General features: G+C 39.6%; 1 protein-coding gene and 1 long non-coding RNA gene across 9 annotated transcripts in view; one reads left to right on the top strand and one right to left on the bottom strand.

The window, feature by feature from the left end:
- Positions 1 to 13,045, bottom strand: part of LOC120093580 (uncharacterized) — a 197,410-nt gene extending 184,365 nt beyond the window's left edge. For 5 of the 8 annotated variants that reach the window (XR_015624629.1, XR_015624630.1, XR_015624624.1 and 2 more), the window contains exon 1: positions 12,905 to 13,045. This is a non-coding gene — a long non-coding RNA (uncharacterized LOC120093580). Of the gene's footprint in view, positions 1 to 9,508; positions 9,688 to 12,904 lie in introns of all 8 variants that reach the window. The other 3 variants (XR_015624627.1, XR_015624626.1, XR_015624628.1) reach the window with 1 other exon arrangement.
- Positions 13,046 to 13,485: 440 nt separating this feature from the next.
- Myf6 (myogenic factor 6) lies at positions 13,486 to 15,324 on the top strand. The gene is made up of 3 exons (NM_013172.2): positions 13,486 to 14,048; positions 14,336 to 14,426; positions 14,708 to 15,324. The coding sequence occupies exons 1-3, from the start codon at positions 13,530 to 13,532 to the stop codon at positions 14,824 to 14,826; spliced, it is 729 nt and encodes a 242-aa protein (NP_037304.1). The 5' UTR covers positions 13,486 to 13,529; the 3' UTR covers positions 14,827 to 15,324.
- The last annotated feature ends 666 nt before the right edge of the window (positions 15,325 to 15,990 follow it).

Raw genomic sequence — 15,990 nt, 5'->3', positions numbered from 1 at the left:
TTAGGAATAGAGAAGTACAGAAGTTGGTTACAATATTGCAATTGGACTAGAGGGGCAAGTCCTGGCCTTCTGTTGCTTGCTAAACTGTACCCTTCACATTTCCAATCCAGACATTCACTGCCACATTTCTTTCACATTTCTCAGTACCCTTGAGGCATTTTTCCCATGATCTTCTCTAATGGAATTTACTATTCTCCATCTGTTTGCTTCTTGTAATCGTGAACAAAAAGTTTCTTGTAGTTTTACCTGTGTCTCATTCAACATAATTACATAGGAAAGAGGAATGTAAACATATAAGGCTGAAAATTCACTCTTGCAGAAGTGCAATAACTTGCCCACATGCTCACATATTTTTGGAGCAACACTTGAATGTTAAAATAATTATCATTTTGGTCAGAGAGAAAAACATTTCTGGATCAATAATAAACAAGGATGATGGGAAGCTAGGAAAACTGTCATCTAGTACTATACTGATCGATTGTTCAGATCTATCAGTTATTCAGATTAAGAAACAGAACTTGAAACTATCTAAAACCTTAAGCAACAGAAGCTGACAAAAGAGGAGTTCTGTGTGATTGAGCAATTTATAGTTCCACAATGATCTGTGTTGTTTACACCAAAAAAGCGACTTCCCATTTGACAGAATTGTAGATGCACCAAAATCAAAAGCTATATTCTTAACATTGTTTTAACTATATTTTTATTTATGTGAATGGGTATTTTGCCTCCATGTATGGCTGAACACCACACATGTATAGTACCAGCAAAGGCCCAAAGAGGTTGGATCCCCTGGGACTGGACTTACATATGGTTGTCAGCTCCCATGGGCATACTGGGAATGACCCTGGGCCCTTAGTAACAGCACCCAGTGCTTGTTAACTGCTTAGCTGTCTCTACAGCCACAACAGCTAAAGTCTTAAGTGTTCTTAATACTCGTACATAAACAAATTTCATTAACAGCTTGACAGTATGTATCTGTAACTGTATATGGTATATATGATGTATATGATAAGGTATATGATGTACATGATGTATATGTGTATAAGTATACTCTCTGTGGCCCAAAGGCAATTTTTTCTCTTTATCACACTATCTTTACATCTTAAAGAGGCAGAAATAAATGGGGATTTAGCATCTCCTTTTCAAATGGTCTTGTCAAAACTAATGACTCAAAACCAGGATGAGACAGTATCAAGTTATCCCCAAACAAGATAGCCCTGTGTGTTAGACAGGTGCTGGAGATAGAAAGGCAGGCCCGGAATGAGTTGCCAGTGTGCACATGCGTAGAGGCTGACACCAGGTCCAGAGATTACAGTAATGAGCAACAGGTGGCAAACCAGGGTAGCGGGTCACTTGAGAGGCGCTTGGTAAGAGGTAGTGTATCATAACAGACAGGTGAAGCAAGGCTAAAAAGAGTTGGAGAATTGGCACTATGCTGATCCAAGTAAAGCCGGGGGCACAGAAGTGGGTCAGCAGGGAGTAGGACTCTGCCCACCAGCTAGATTTGGGGGTAGCTCTTTTCTCAGTATACACCGAAGAAGCCTGGCAGAGTTCAACATCTGCTCGACTTCTGCATCCTCATACATTTGCACATAGATATATACACATAGCCTTCACAGTGACTGAGCATCAAATTAGTGTGAGAGAATGAATGTATAAATAAACTTAGATATTAAAGTATACTGGAGAGATTTTAAAGTACTCAAGAGATCTAGGTTTATGGCTAACCTAATCAATACGATAATAAACAGAAATGACAGGAGGCAAAGTTGCCAGTAGTTACTATGAAAATATTACATCCTAGAAGATAAAATAAATAAACTGTAAAACTGTATAAATAATTCAGGCTGAAAAATAAATATATTCCAGCCATAAATGGCCATCTATCAAAAAGAGACAAGTTAATTCACTGACAGTAGCCAAAATATAAAACACAAGGGGTTAAACTATCTATAATTTCTGAAGAAAATTGCAGATCAGGGGAAATTTTAAAATACTTTTTTAGTTCACTGAAACCTGTTTTACAGTTATATAATAGTATTGGGGAACACAATTTTTCTCTTATTATTTCATAGGGCGAATATGTCCATTAAAATAGTTTTGAGTTGTCTTAAGGTCTATTAAAATATTTTCTGGCTATAAATCCAAGACATTGTGAGTACAAATATTGAAGCCCACTAAGAGGTAAGGATGAAGGTTTCCCACAGGGAGTTGTTCTTCCTCAGGAGCCAAAAGGTCCCAGAAGGTGAGAAGTTGGTAAGAGTCGGCTTTCAAGAGTGTTGTGGAGAGTGGGTAAGGTAACATCACATCCTGGGTTCCGACTAGACAGGCAAAACAATGATACATTGATACATGTATCATTGGAGGAACATTAGTGATGACAAAAACTCAGGAGTTGGATGACTGACTAAGGATAAGAACCCACCACTAGATAGATGGCGGAGCACTTGGGAGGCATAGGTAGGTGGATCTCTGTGAGATTGGAGGCAGCCTGGTTTACAGTGTGAATTCCAGGCACAGAAACCCTATCTCAGAAAACAAAAACAAATAAACACCAACAAAAACCCAACCATACAAACAAACAAGCAAAACAACAAAAGAAGTAGTGAACAGAAAGAGGAAGAGCAGGAAAAGGAGAGAGAGAAAGAGAAAGGAAGGAAGGAAGGAAGGAGGGAGGGAGGGAGGGAAGGAAGGAAGGAAGGAAGGAAGGAAGGAAGGAAGGAAGGAAGGAACCCCACTGTGCTTTTAGAACAAGCAGTTGGTAAACACGCTGTGTGGCCTCTAATTGGTATTCTGTGATTGAGCCTTAATAGCCATACTTCTATCAAAAGCTCTGTTTTTAGCAACAAAAGAGAAGTCTTATTATAAAATATATTTTCAATAGGTAATTCCCAAAGGTTTCGTAAAAGCTGCAAGAACTTCTACTGAAATAGAAACTGTAAATTTTTTCAAAGACAGTAAATAAATATTAAGTGTTTCACTGATTTAGATATGAATTTGGAAGGCAAACTGCCAACACAAGTGAGACAACTACAAAATAAAAATAAATACTTAACAGGTGATATTGATACTTCTTCTCAGAGAAAATAAAATTTTGAAAAATAGTCTCATCCATTTCCTTGCAAAGATTGAGCCGTGTAAATTTTAAATGGGATAGTCTTTTCATCTGAATGAATGATTGTCTGCATCTTATATAGCTAGTGTGAACAAATAAGCATTGGGTGGTGATGGGTGAGTGGCAAAATATGAATAACCATAGATCCAGAATCTGCTACTGGTATGAACCTGATGAGAAGACATTTAAGACAGCTGGGTAAGCTGTGATAATCCACACTCCACATTTCCTTATGTGGAAACAAACAATTATGCTCCAGCTTTCTATGATTCACTTTTTCTTCATATTTGGTTCAAGGACCAAGCCCTCTTAAAGAACTTTCCTACTAGCAATTTGGCTCAATATTAGAGGTGTTAGATTCAATCCTCATCACCATAGATCAATGATAGGGAGATGATAGATAGATAGATAGATAGATAGATAGATAGATAGACAGACAGATAGATGAACAGGTAGGTTCATTGATTGAAGTCAATGATAGATAGGTAGATGACACATAGATAGATAGATAGATAGATAGATAGATAGATAGATAGATAGATAGATAGATAGACAGACAGATACTTTACCCTAAAGCAGTTTTCTGTTAAAGCAGATATATTGAATGATCAAGACAATTGTGAATTATGTTTGATTTTTTAAGTCCTTCAATTTTTGAAAGGGTCGATCTTAGTAGCAGCCTAGTTGCCAATTTGGACTCAAAATGACTTCACAGCTCCACTTTTCCCCTTCTAGCCTTTCCTTTCCCCTGCACTTTCTTTATTTCTGTCTGTATTATTGTTTTTACTCTAATAGATCATACAAAACTCCTGAGTCCCAGTGCTGTCCTGCTACTCACTTCTGAAGTTAGATTTTTTTTTTGGTTCTTTTTTTTCCGGAGCTGGGGACCGAACCCAGGGCCTTGCGCTTCCTAGGTAAGCGCTCTACCACTGAGCTAAATCCCCAGCCCCCTGAAGCTAGATTTAAATCTGTGCTTCATCACAAAATTTCATGCTAATCCTATAAAATCTTCTACAAGCACACTTCACTTTTTCCTCAAGTTAAGGTTCTTATTATGAAAATGTATTTATAAACTATAAAACACTTTAGGTAATACACTCTGCCAAAAATAGCCTAACAGGATTATCAGAAACCCTCATGATGATTCCAATCATGACTTTAATCTTCAAAAGATATTTATTCCATTGGAAAAATACCTAGGATTTTCTTTAGTCAGAAAACAAAACAAAACAAAAACGAAAATGAAAAAAAAACATTTGGTGAAGTGATGTAGACCAGACACAAGAAAAAACTCTGTTATTAACGTTTTTGAAAAATATTAAAAATGCCAAATCCTCAAAGAGGGAAAAATACAGGTTGGAAATGTGAGACGCCTAGCTATTTTAAAATCATATGTGTAAGACTAAACATTAATATCTGGAGAGAATGGTGCTCCTTTTTTTAAGGCGCAATATTTTCTTGGTGCTATTCTACAGTAGCTGATATTCTGAACAACTAAGCTACATGAATTGATCTGAACCAAACGGTAAAAGAATGTCAAAGCAGCCATACATCACAATTGCAATCACTTCTTAGCACACCAACCATAAAACGATTGCTGCTTTTTGGCAACGCTCAGACGTGAACTTTTCCAGGAATAGCAGGACAAATTGATAAAGTGCACAGCAACCCTTTATTCTTGCATTCCTTCTTTGTGAAGTAATGAGTCTCAGTAACTGAAAACAAAAACTGAGGAGACAAGCGCTTGTGTCATGGGAAAGGCCAGCTACTTGATGGTGCAACTTTGTTTCATTTCCAAATACTGGATGCAACTGCAGCCCTTATTAAATACCGACTATCCTTAACAAGGAGAGGACTTTCTGATTTCAAGTAACACCTAGTGACAGTGACCATCTTCCACAAGGAATAAGATTATTAGCTTCCTGCCTGGGATCTGTTTGGGCTCCCAGTCATCACTGTGAAAAGATCTCACTTGCACAGACTTTTGCTTTCAAAGGGGAAAAAAATCAATTCTGGGAACCAACTGTAATCAGAGATCTCTTGGTGACTCAGCCATGCAGATGGCTGCAGGAAAATGAAGAAATGAAGCTCTTGCACGGATCTACTGTTCTCGTAAGCAATGACTTCTCATGCAGAGGACTGAGTTAGCTCTGCTCACCTATTAAGAGGTCAACCCAACTTTCCCATTTGTAGAGTGTGGGGTGGAGCTGGAGGTAATTTTGCTAATGACTCTAAAGACATGTTGCTGCACATAGCCCCATGAAGGCACAAGAATCTTTGACAAAGAACCGGATCAAAACAGCTGAGAGAAACGAGTAGTCCCATTGGTAGGAAAGTTTTGATAAGTGGGGGTCAGTTCCAAGACGAGTTGAAAGTGAGAAGAGTTGCAGTAATCACACTGAGAGAAACCCTGATTGTATGACTTTATTGAATATCCATCATATCTAGAAATTCTGTTCCTCTTAATCTATGGTGATTTCCATAGAAAAAAAGGAGTGTGTTATGAACACAGCAATACATTGGTTGTTGTTGTTATAATTGTTGTTGTTGTTGTCTGCCCTCAGACTACATAGCTTTAAGTCAATGTACCTACCTTGTGTGAAAATGGAAAGACCTAAACTGGACTGTTTCTAAGTGACTTAGAAATAGGACTAATGTGTTTTATGTTTTAGCCTTTTAAAAGATTGATGTGTGGAATTAATTCTCTTCATTCTCGTCAACTACTACAAAAATAGTAATCCAAGTACTCTTCTTGATTATTAGACCTGATTAAAGAGTGACTAAGGCTAGCTGAAATTTTGAAATACATTCCATATCATCTTTGAAAGATAATGTACAAAGTGGAAGGTGCTATATGAAAGGAAGTTGACGGTAAGGTTCTTATGAGTGACTCACATGATGATGTGCTGTGTTTAACGCAGTGGAATCATGTTCATAAACCAAATATGTGCATGTGATTGGACCGCAGTTAACGTTCTTTGAGGTTATCAAAGTTATAGGTATCTTTTAAAAGTTAAACTTGCTCCTTGGAAAGATCCTAGAAAACCTTCTTGTAGAATCGTGCAGACTGCGAGGAGCAGAATCTCTAGATACCACGATATTGCGTGTACTTATGTCCTCTATGTTCTACTTTTCTTTATAGCCATTGACCACATTTGAATGTTGACATCTCGATAATTGAAAAAGATCATGATATCCTGAAAGCATGCTCTACTCAATTGAGAAAGATGTTCCTCTAGGTGGTCTGTAGCTTTTGGTCAGATGTTCAGAGTATCCTTAGTTCTGGATCCATACACTTCCTATCTACTAGGACCCGCTACTCATCCACAGCCCTGACCCTGTGATTTCTGGAAGTAGGCTGGAGTGATGGGGAAGAGAGCATAGACATATGCCCTGTGACCAAGGACTTGAATTACACTGTCCCCTGACATCACATTTCCCTCTATCTTCACTGTTTCAAAACATTGTTTTCTACAAAAACCTAGAAAGGATGAAATAAATGTTGTACTTGGAAAGCACTGTTGAAAACATTTCAATACAAGTTCTATGACTCTTATTAATTCAGAGTTAAATTATAGATGCTTTACAAGGTATAAGTATGTACACATATTATTGGTTTTCGTTCCACTCTCTTTAAAAGCAGCAACTCTCAAACCTTGCACGATTATCTAAGTTTTTTTTTTTAAGTCCCGAGATAGCTTATACTTAATTACAGAAAATAAAAACATCAATGGGAGTGCGTCGGCAATGTAACAAAATATTATTCTTACATTGTGAGTTTACAGAGCAAAACTTCTCTCACACCTAAATATCTAGCACTAGTCGTGAAATCAGAGAGGATCTTGTCACTTTGTGATGAGTGTGATGTGCTGTCCATTTGATGTCTACACAAATTTCCGGATTGCATGCAGTCAAACTTTTTATAAGCTTTAGTATTTTTTAAATCACGTACCTACAAACTAAATATCGAAAATATCTTGCTTTCTCAAAGCAATGGGAGATGTAAATCTGAATAAATGATTAAGCGACTATTTCCCACACTGGTAAGAAGCTTTATGGAATAGTGTGTTTGTACAGTGGTGACTATTTGTCACAGTTGGCTCTGACCCCAGCATTCAAGCACCAAGCAAATTGGGCAATATGTCATAAGGGGCCAGTTGGGGGGCAGTAACAAAATACTTGGATAACCATTCTATACCAGAGACATCTGCTTATCTTAGCAAGACAGTAACTCCAGGCATCTCTATAACCTAGATATTGTAAACATCATAATTCATGCATTTAGAAGATGTAAGCAACCTAGAAACTCTACACATCTGACACATTTTAACCGTGAGCAGCAACATGCCAACATATTCATGTACTACTTCAAGAAGGCAACATAGTTAAATAAAAATTATGTAGCATAAAATTTCGCACACAGTAGTAAACAAAATTCTGTTCATAGAATTTATTTGGATGATAGATCTATTTTGTCCTTTCTAATTGGAGACTGCATAATGCACCATTAATTATGATGAGCTATGTGTTTGACATTGTAGAACGGCTTCGATGAAATTCTTTTAATCTTTGAAACAATCTTATGACATGATGCTATCGTTTTAAGATCTAGCTAATTGAAACTTAGAGAAAGTGTTTTGCTTATTCAAGGTCAAATGAAGGCCCTAAAACTTCCCCTTTAATACCAAACTTCACATTTGCAATTTACAGTAATTCTTAAAGGAAAAGCTTTCTTTGTGTATCGTGCACATTGCACATTATTCTCCTAAATGAACAAACACGTGGACACATCTGCAGTGTTTTTCTGGACATAGAAGTTTCTTCTGATGGCTTCAAGACAGCCCCAGTTATGGAAGTTTCAGGCACGAATCCTAAGCACCTACTCAGAGCTAAGCAAATCTATGTTGATCTGTAACTCACCCAAAAGAAATAGTCTGGAAAAACACTGATGGTTCACAGATTTTTAATCTTAAATTTAGAAATACAGATCCGTGAGAATACGTTGTTCTCAGGGATAAGTCGCTATTATCTTCCTGAAAACCATGCCTCCAAAGAAGAGACAGGCAGCATAAGGGTTGGTGCATAAATGGAACACTGACTGGTAGGAGCCTGTGTCCCTAAAGGGTGATGAGAGCAAGGAGTGACGTGTTCTATGAAAGACCTAGAGAGTAGCTTCCAGGGGCCCCTTCCTCTGGGCTTCATGACTACAGTGTCCCCTATCTAGGTCCTACCCCATTTCTTTGCATAACTTTGGAAGGGTAGAGCTGTGGATTTTCATATCTTTCCTTTCCTCTGCTTGGTTGAAGCCCTTCCCCCCATGTCCCCAGAAGTGACTCAAATGTTCTCTCAGTGTGTAAGTGCAACGCTATTTTTAACCATCGTGTTTGGGAATCTCTGAGCACACATTGCTGGCAGCTTAAGTAAGCTCCGGGTGCTCAGGGTTCATATTTCTCAGTGTCCGCAAGTTTGAGGCAAGGCTGATTCTGAGTATTGCCTTTTACTCACAGACCCGCTGCTTTCCCTTTCTTCCCCAGGGCCAATCATCCATGTTTCTCCAGATTAGTCTTAACGTTCTGTCCATTTTTCTGCTCCATTCTACTCAAGTTTCCTTTCATTTTGTTCCATCGTTAGCCCTGAGGTCTATCTTCTCAGCTAGTAATTTCTCTGAATCCAGTTACATAATAATGTAGCCCCAACCCCAAGTGGTAGCCCACGGAAACTTCTTTAACTGACTCTTCATCTGTTCTCTGTGGCAACCGCTTCTTTGAACTTCTTCCTACACTCACTGCCGTGCCAGAACAGTTTTCCAAAATCCTCAACTTCTCTTCTCAGAAATATCAACCTAACATCTTAAAACCTCTGTCCCTAAATCATTCCTCCTCATATTTCCTGCTCTGAGAGTCTTTACTGTTGCATACCCTGAAGGGATGGTATTCTCCTTCAAAGTTCTTAGCTATTCGCTTCTGTGTGTTTTAGCCACTGTCACTGTCCCCAGTAAACTGAAATTTACTACGTATAATACTTTCACTTTGATATCTTTAAAAAAGACCTCCAAATTTATCTAAAGCATGTTCTGTGCAAGATTTTACAAATCTATTTGGGATGATGAATGTATTTAGTTCAATTAAAGCCTCGTGAATCAATCGGGACTAGTCTTGATAGTTCCTGAGTAAACACTGTAGAATATGCACACAGCATGTGTGCGATATTATTTAATGTCAAATGCTAACAGTAAACTTATAAGATATCACTAAGTCTCGTGAAGAAAAAAAACAGTCAAACAACAGCAAAAATGAAGGCTTGGAAGTCCTAAGAACTCTTGCTCCAATGATTCTCTTTCCTCCCACAATACTCAACCTTCTTAAAAGCACATAGTTAAAATCTGCCACTTACCACATTATCCATAGACTTTTTCTTCCTTCTCTTTTTCAATAAAATTCTTTTTTTAAAGATTTATTTATTACATATAAGTACACTGTAGCTGTCTTCAGACACACCAGAAGAGGGCATCGGACCCCATTACAGATGGTTGTGAGCCACCAGGTGGTTGCTGGGATTTGAACTCAGGACCTCTGGAAGAGAAGTCAGTGCTCTTAACCACTGAGCCATCTCTCCAGCCCTCCTTCTTCTTTTCTTAGACAAGAATTGGACACATTCAAGCTTTTGAGGGACAATGACCAAAAGAAATGCATTTGAAAATAATTATGAATTTCAAATGACAGAATAAACTATTGATAGATGTTCTACTGTTTACCTAGTGTAAAATTTTATGATGAATGAACTCAGGGTTTTTTGAGGTGGTGGCTAATAACAATATAATTCTTATTACTATTTATGGGCTCCAATGTCTTAAAAGACATACTTTAGCTATTTAAAATGGGACACTTTGAATTTGCACCAACCCACCTAACTGGTTGCTAACATCTGTATCTCACTCGTTTTCTATGGAGAAATAATATAATCACAATTACAAGCCTCTCACATTTTGTAAACAATATGAGTTCCAAACACTACCTAATTGTTTGGAATTAGTACATATTTTCCTGCTAAGCTAATCTGAAAGGAGAGTTATTACTCATGCTAGAACTTTCTTATTCTTATGTCCCCTTTTCCAGTCTACAACTTCTAAAACAATGAACAAAGGAAATTAGTGAATAAAGTAGGAAGTAAAAGTAGAAATCTGCTTATGTTGAGGAGAACACTGATATTATTTTATTGTACTACAGAAGTTCTGCCAGATGGTGGGAAGACAGCTTTACAATTTAGTAGAGAATAATTCAATAGGAAAAGGCTTAACTTGACGAGAAGAAAAGCTACCCTTTGCAGCTATTCACCAGCTTCCTGAAACTCTTTTAGTTATAATTTAGAATCTTTTTTCCCTATGTTTCTATACTGACTGTAAGATACATAGAGTAAAGTGAGCACTTACATACTCTTTAGCAGATCTGTGATGTGTAACATCCAGTTGACACTTGTTAGAGTTAGCAGATTCTAGATATGCTTTTACCTTAGTGAGGCCTTCTGCAGACCAAGATTTGAAATTCTTTACTAGTGATTTTTTGGTCTTGTTACTCTACTAATTTCAGTAATAAAAGTACCTTATGTATGTACCATGCTCCATCTTTATTTTGAATACATATGATGTGATATGTTTTGGTATAAATACATTATATAACAGTCAAATAAAGTTTAACCTATCCTCTTAAACATTCAAGATTTCTTCTTGTTGAAAACTTCCTCCTCCTCCTCCTCTCCTTCCTCCTCCTCTTCCTGCTGTTGTTGCTGCTGCTGCTGCTGCTCCTCCTCTTCCTCCTCCTCCTCCTCCTCCTCCTCCTCCTCCTCCTCCTCCTACTACTACTACTACTACTGTGTCTATTTGCATGCATGTAAATGTAGGCTAAAGTCAACTTCGTGTATTTTATTTCTTCATTCCCCTCTGTAGTTTGTTTTGTGAGACAAAGTCTCACTCTCTAATTCTAGAGACCACTAAGCTCTTTTCTGCTTCCACTGGTGGATCACCAATCCCAAGGAGCCTCATGTCTCCACCTTCTCCCACGCTGCTCAGTATTTTACATAATCTGAACTCAAGTCTTTATTCTGCAAAACAGGCAGTTTCCCCTCTGAGCTGTCTCCCCAGACCCTTCTGTTTGATACGTTGTTGTTTTCACAGTCCCCTGTACATGCAGTCGCACACCAGGACTTCTTGTCCCTTTGTCAAAGTAATTAATTATGGATTTAAATTCCATAAGAAGAGATAAAATTATCAGAATTATGAGAAGATGGTGCAGGACACTATTTTAATTATTTGAGTAACAGTGCCCTATGATTCCCCTCTTCAAAAGTTGACCTTTCAAACTGTCTGTCTTCTCTGTATGACATAGCATAATGTGTAGCTAGAAGCAAGACATGCTCTGTAGACCAGGCTAGATTAGACTCTGAGATGCAGTGGCATTCAGTCTACAGTCTTAGGCCTTCCAGGCAGCTAGTGGAAACCGCAGGAAATAACACAATAAGTACTACATTCTCCTTTCTCTTTCTAGAGCTTTCTACCACCCCAAAGTTTAATGATGATTCTCCGTCCTGTTAAGGAAATCACAGCTACACAAGAACAAATACACAAAACCAGCCAAAATTGCTCCAGGTTAACGTTCAAAGTTCAGCTCTCAATGGAGGTGGAGAAGGACTAAATAAAGCATCCTGGGTTAAATTTTTAACTAATTCCTAAATGATATGAAAGTGATCTTTGCATGGCTTTCATTGTTTTATTAATTTAGTTTAGTTTTTGAAAAAGGAAGCCATAGGGATCATAACCCAACCAGAGATTGAGGTAGAATAAATTCTTATACTTTCCACCCTTTTCGGGCACTGACTATAAAGTGTGACTTTTATCTCAAAAGCTATTTATTGGAAGTGGAAGTACTCCCTCCAGAATTCTCGAAAAGGATTGAAAATCGAAGAAAGAGAAACAAAGATTTAGGGAAGAAGAGACTAGCGAAACAGAGAGGTGTGTGTGTGGGGGGACACCAGCTGTAGTTGATTCACCTCGAAAAGCTTAGTCCCAACACAGTTTTATGTTACACACGATAATTAATGTTCGCTTCACAGCTACATGCTACATAAGTCATATACGTGATAATATTTTATTGAACCTTTACCCAAACTCGATAAAACAACCACTATCATCTTGAAGTAGTCCAAATAGTACTTATCCATAAACACAGAAATAGAACTCAACCCATCTAGGACTGAAAGAGAGTTCTTTGAAATCTGGGAGCCCTCTATACTTCATTTTTGTGTTAGGAGCGACATGGGTGTGTGTTGGGCCATGGACACAGTACAATAAAGAACATTTGTTTCATCACACCAACCTTGGCTTCTTCCTCATCTGAATCCCAAGCAACCACCTCTGGTGGAGTCAATGGATAGTGAGAATGGAGATAGCAAAATGGTGCAGCACCTCTTGTTACTCCAAGATACATTTGCACTGTCAAGCGACTGTTGTGTGTCTTGTTTTTTAACTGTAACTATTTTAGGGGCTTGTTCCCTGTTCCTTTTCTTTCTTGTATCTCAGTCCTACCTGTAGATGCTGCTGCTCCAACTGGAAAAGGAAATAGAATCCATATTTTAATTGCACTCTCTAAAATAACAGGTAGCCAAAGGGAAGGTCACAGTGAAAGAAACCCTGAGTCACTTCCTACAGTAGCATGGGATGTTGAGCGCCCTTCACCCACTGCCCAACTCCCACCCCATCTTACCGATGTAGTAAAAGAGAGGAAAGAGATTATTTACCTGCATCTATTGAGGCTGAGGCCTGAAAGCCATATGTAATCTTTGAAGGACTGGTAATGGTTTTAATCACAGGGATAGCATCTTTTTTGACAGGCAGAACAGAGCAAAGAGCCGAACCACATTGGAAATATTAATGAGGCTATTATGGAGCGATGGCTATTGCCTATGAACTCTCTCATCATGAGTCTATACTTAGAATTCAGTTGAACTCTGGAGAGGGGGGAGGAGCAGGGCAGTGTTAATCCCCAGTTGTTTTTGAAGTTGCCTGGTTAGCAGGTTAGTGTCTAAAGTGATCAAAATGGAAACGCACAATGCTTTCCCGGCTGCGACTCTCTGGGTCTATTTTGTTTTAACCTGTTTGTCTTAGGGACTGTCATATTCACTCTGAGAGGTGACATTTCTCCGATTTCTTTCAAACTAGATGTTCTGGGGAGCACTAGCTGTAATCACTTTGGGAGACTGATGCTCCATGACAGCTAGAAGTTGGATTGAGTTTCAGTAGCTACTATATATAAAGCTGGGTCGACTTATGTCACCGCACTAATTAAATGCCATCTGGGTGGCTCCTCTGGGTTTTTTGAGTCCATCACCCAGTTCAGATCAGTCAGAGGCCAAGGAGGAGAACATGATGATGGACCTTTTTGAAACTGGCTCCTATTTCTTCTACTTAGATGGAGAAAATGTGACTCTTCAGCCATTAGAAGTGGCAGAGGGCTCTCCTTTGTACCCAGGGAGTGATGGTACCCTATCCCCTTGCCAGGACCAAATGCCCCAGGAAGCCGGGAGCGACAGCAGTGGAGAGGAACACGTTCTGGCTCCCCCAGGCCTTCAGCCACCCCACTGCCCAGGTCAGTGTCTGATCTGGGCTTGCAAGACTTGCAAGAGAAAATCTGCCCCCACAGATCGTCGGAAAGCAGCTACCCTGCGCGAAAGGAGGAGGCTTAAGAAAATCAACGAAGCCTTTGAGGCCTTGAAGCGTAGAACTGTGGCCAACCCCAACCAGAGGCTGCCCAAGGTGGAGATTCTGAGAAGTGCCATCAACTACATTGAGCGTCTGCAGGACCTGCTGCACCGGCTGGATCAGCAAGAGAAAATGCAGGAGCTGGGGGTGGACCCTTACAGCTACAAACCCAAGCAAGAAATTGTAAGCCCAGATGCTACCAAGGCAGGGAAATGTAAAAGGCCCGTTAAAATGTCTTTCGGAGACCTTAACCTCCACCTGCTTGGTGCCTACCCCCTTTCTTGCCCGGCCCTCGCCCTCTAAAATGAACCCCCAGTGACCCTATAAGACTGAGCCCCTGCCCTAAGCAGGAAATGCGGTCTGGCCCAAGGAAGCAGGGGAGACACCCCCAAGCCACCTCCTCCCACCCTTTGCCCCCTCCCCCCCGTATTTGTTTCTTTCCTAATCTGTTGCTCTGGTTTTCCTTTCAGCTTGAGGGTGCGGATTTCCTGCGCACCTGCAGCCCGCAGTGGCCAAGTGTTTCGGATCATTCCAGGGGCCTGGTGATAACTGCTAAGGAAGGTAACACAAAGGAAAGGTCACTGGGCTGTACTGGAAGAACCAGGGTCAGCACAGTACAGGGGTGCTCTAGCCCAGCACTGAGAGCTCAAAGCGAGCTCAGAGATGCAGGGCCAAAGCCGGGCGGTTTTTTTGTTTTTGTTTTTGTTTGTTTGTTTGTTTTGTTTTTTGTTTTGTTTTGTTTTCTCTCAGGGATGCAGTCCTCCCGAGTGGCCTCGGTGGCCCTTTGTGGGACATACTGCGGGATGCTACATGCGCGATCTGTGTGTGTTTTCTGTGTTCAGGAGGAGCAAGCGTCGATGCTTCAGCCTCCAGCAGTCTTCAGCGCCTTTCTTCCATCGTGGACAGTATTTCCTCAGAGGAACGCAAACTCCCCAGCGTGGAGGAGGTGGTGGAGAAGTAACTCAGTCAGCATTTGGAACATTCTTCGCTCAGCAGGAAGAGCCCCTTTCCGCCTAATCATTTAGATTAGGGCTCACAGACCCCAGAATTTATGAAAGGCAAGAGACTTAGTGTTAAAAAAGAAACCTCTCCCCACCTCAAGTGAAAATCCTTCGGCTTGGGGCTTTTATTATAACTATTATTGTATCTGAACCGCTAGTGGCTTAGCTCTAGAACCCTAATTTTGTTTTTAGTTTGGTTGGTTTTTTATAACATATTAACTTTTGCTATGATCACGTGACCCTTTCCTGTCAGTTGCAAACGAAGTTCATTCCTGTCTAAATCAAAGTGGGAACGTTTAATCCTAAGAGTATTTAATGTACTTTTGTAAATAGTCTTAGTACTTTCGTTTTTATGTAAACCTAAAGGACATATTTTAAATGTGGAATTAAGCATTGTATATAAAATGTGTGAGAGTCTGATATTGTAATATTAAAATATTAATACGTTTCTACACGTACAAAGGCGGCATTAATCTGATTTAACCGGAAAGACCATAGGGGTGTGGGTACAAAACTAAAGAATAGCCATTTTTAAACTTAAATACCACATGTGGCCACTTACTCAGGCCTCTTCTTTCAGCTTAATTTATAGGGAGGAAAATGAGTTTTGGGGCCGTAGTCTCAATTAAACTGGGCACTTTAATATTTCGTGTATATTCTTTACTTGTCATGGGGTGGGGTGGGGGAGGATATCCAGAAAGTGTCTCTTCTCGCCCGCCTTTCAGTGGCCTTTTCTTTTTCCACACTGTTCTTCGGTTGGTGATCTGAGTGGGATTTACTTACTCTGAAATTTAATTTTAAATATATGAAGATCTTTCCGATTTCTCCCCCAAAAAAGAGTTCTTTGTTCATCTCCCTAAAAGATAGCCAATTAATTTGGCCCAATTTATTTATTTTCTGCTCCTTGGTGTTCCAGACTGTTTCCAAGTGTAGCTCTAACGTAGCCAGGGATAGCCAGTTTTCTTGAACTAGACTGGCCCCCAGCAGACTGGAATATCTTCAAGTGCTCTTTTGTTTGAGTTTATTTTCCAAACAGAAAGAAGAAAGAGAAGTGCAATCTGTCTCTTGCAGAGGAGTGGACATCCTTGAAAGGGAGGGGGGGGGTGCTGCTTCAATAGATGGAA

This window comes from Rattus norvegicus, chromosome 7 (assembly GCF_021556685.1).
Source record: "Rattus norvegicus strain SHRSP/BbbUtx chromosome 7, alternate assembly SHRSP_T2T, whole genome shotgun sequence".
NCBI lineage: Eukaryota > Metazoa > Chordata > Mammalia > Rodentia > Muridae > Rattus > Rattus norvegicus.
Note: the sequence above shows the minus strand (reverse complement) of the source record. Positions and strands in the feature narration are given on the sequence as shown.

What these genes read in the sequence shown, in the direction of transcription:
- Myf6 (NM_013172.2), top strand. Translation starts at nt 13,530, where the DNA reads ATGATGATGGACCTTTTTGAAACTGGCTCCTATTTCTTCTACTTAGAT. An exon ending in ACAAACCCAAGCAAGAAATT is followed by an intron (nt 14,049 to 14,335) that starts GTAAGCCCAGAT and finishes TTTTCCTTTCAG; the next exon opens with CTTGAGGGTGCGGATTTCCT. An exon ending in GGTGATAACTGCTAAGGAAG is followed by an intron (nt 14,427 to 14,707) that starts GTAACACAAAGG and finishes TTCTGTGTTCAG; the next exon opens with GAGGAGCAAGCGTCGATGCT.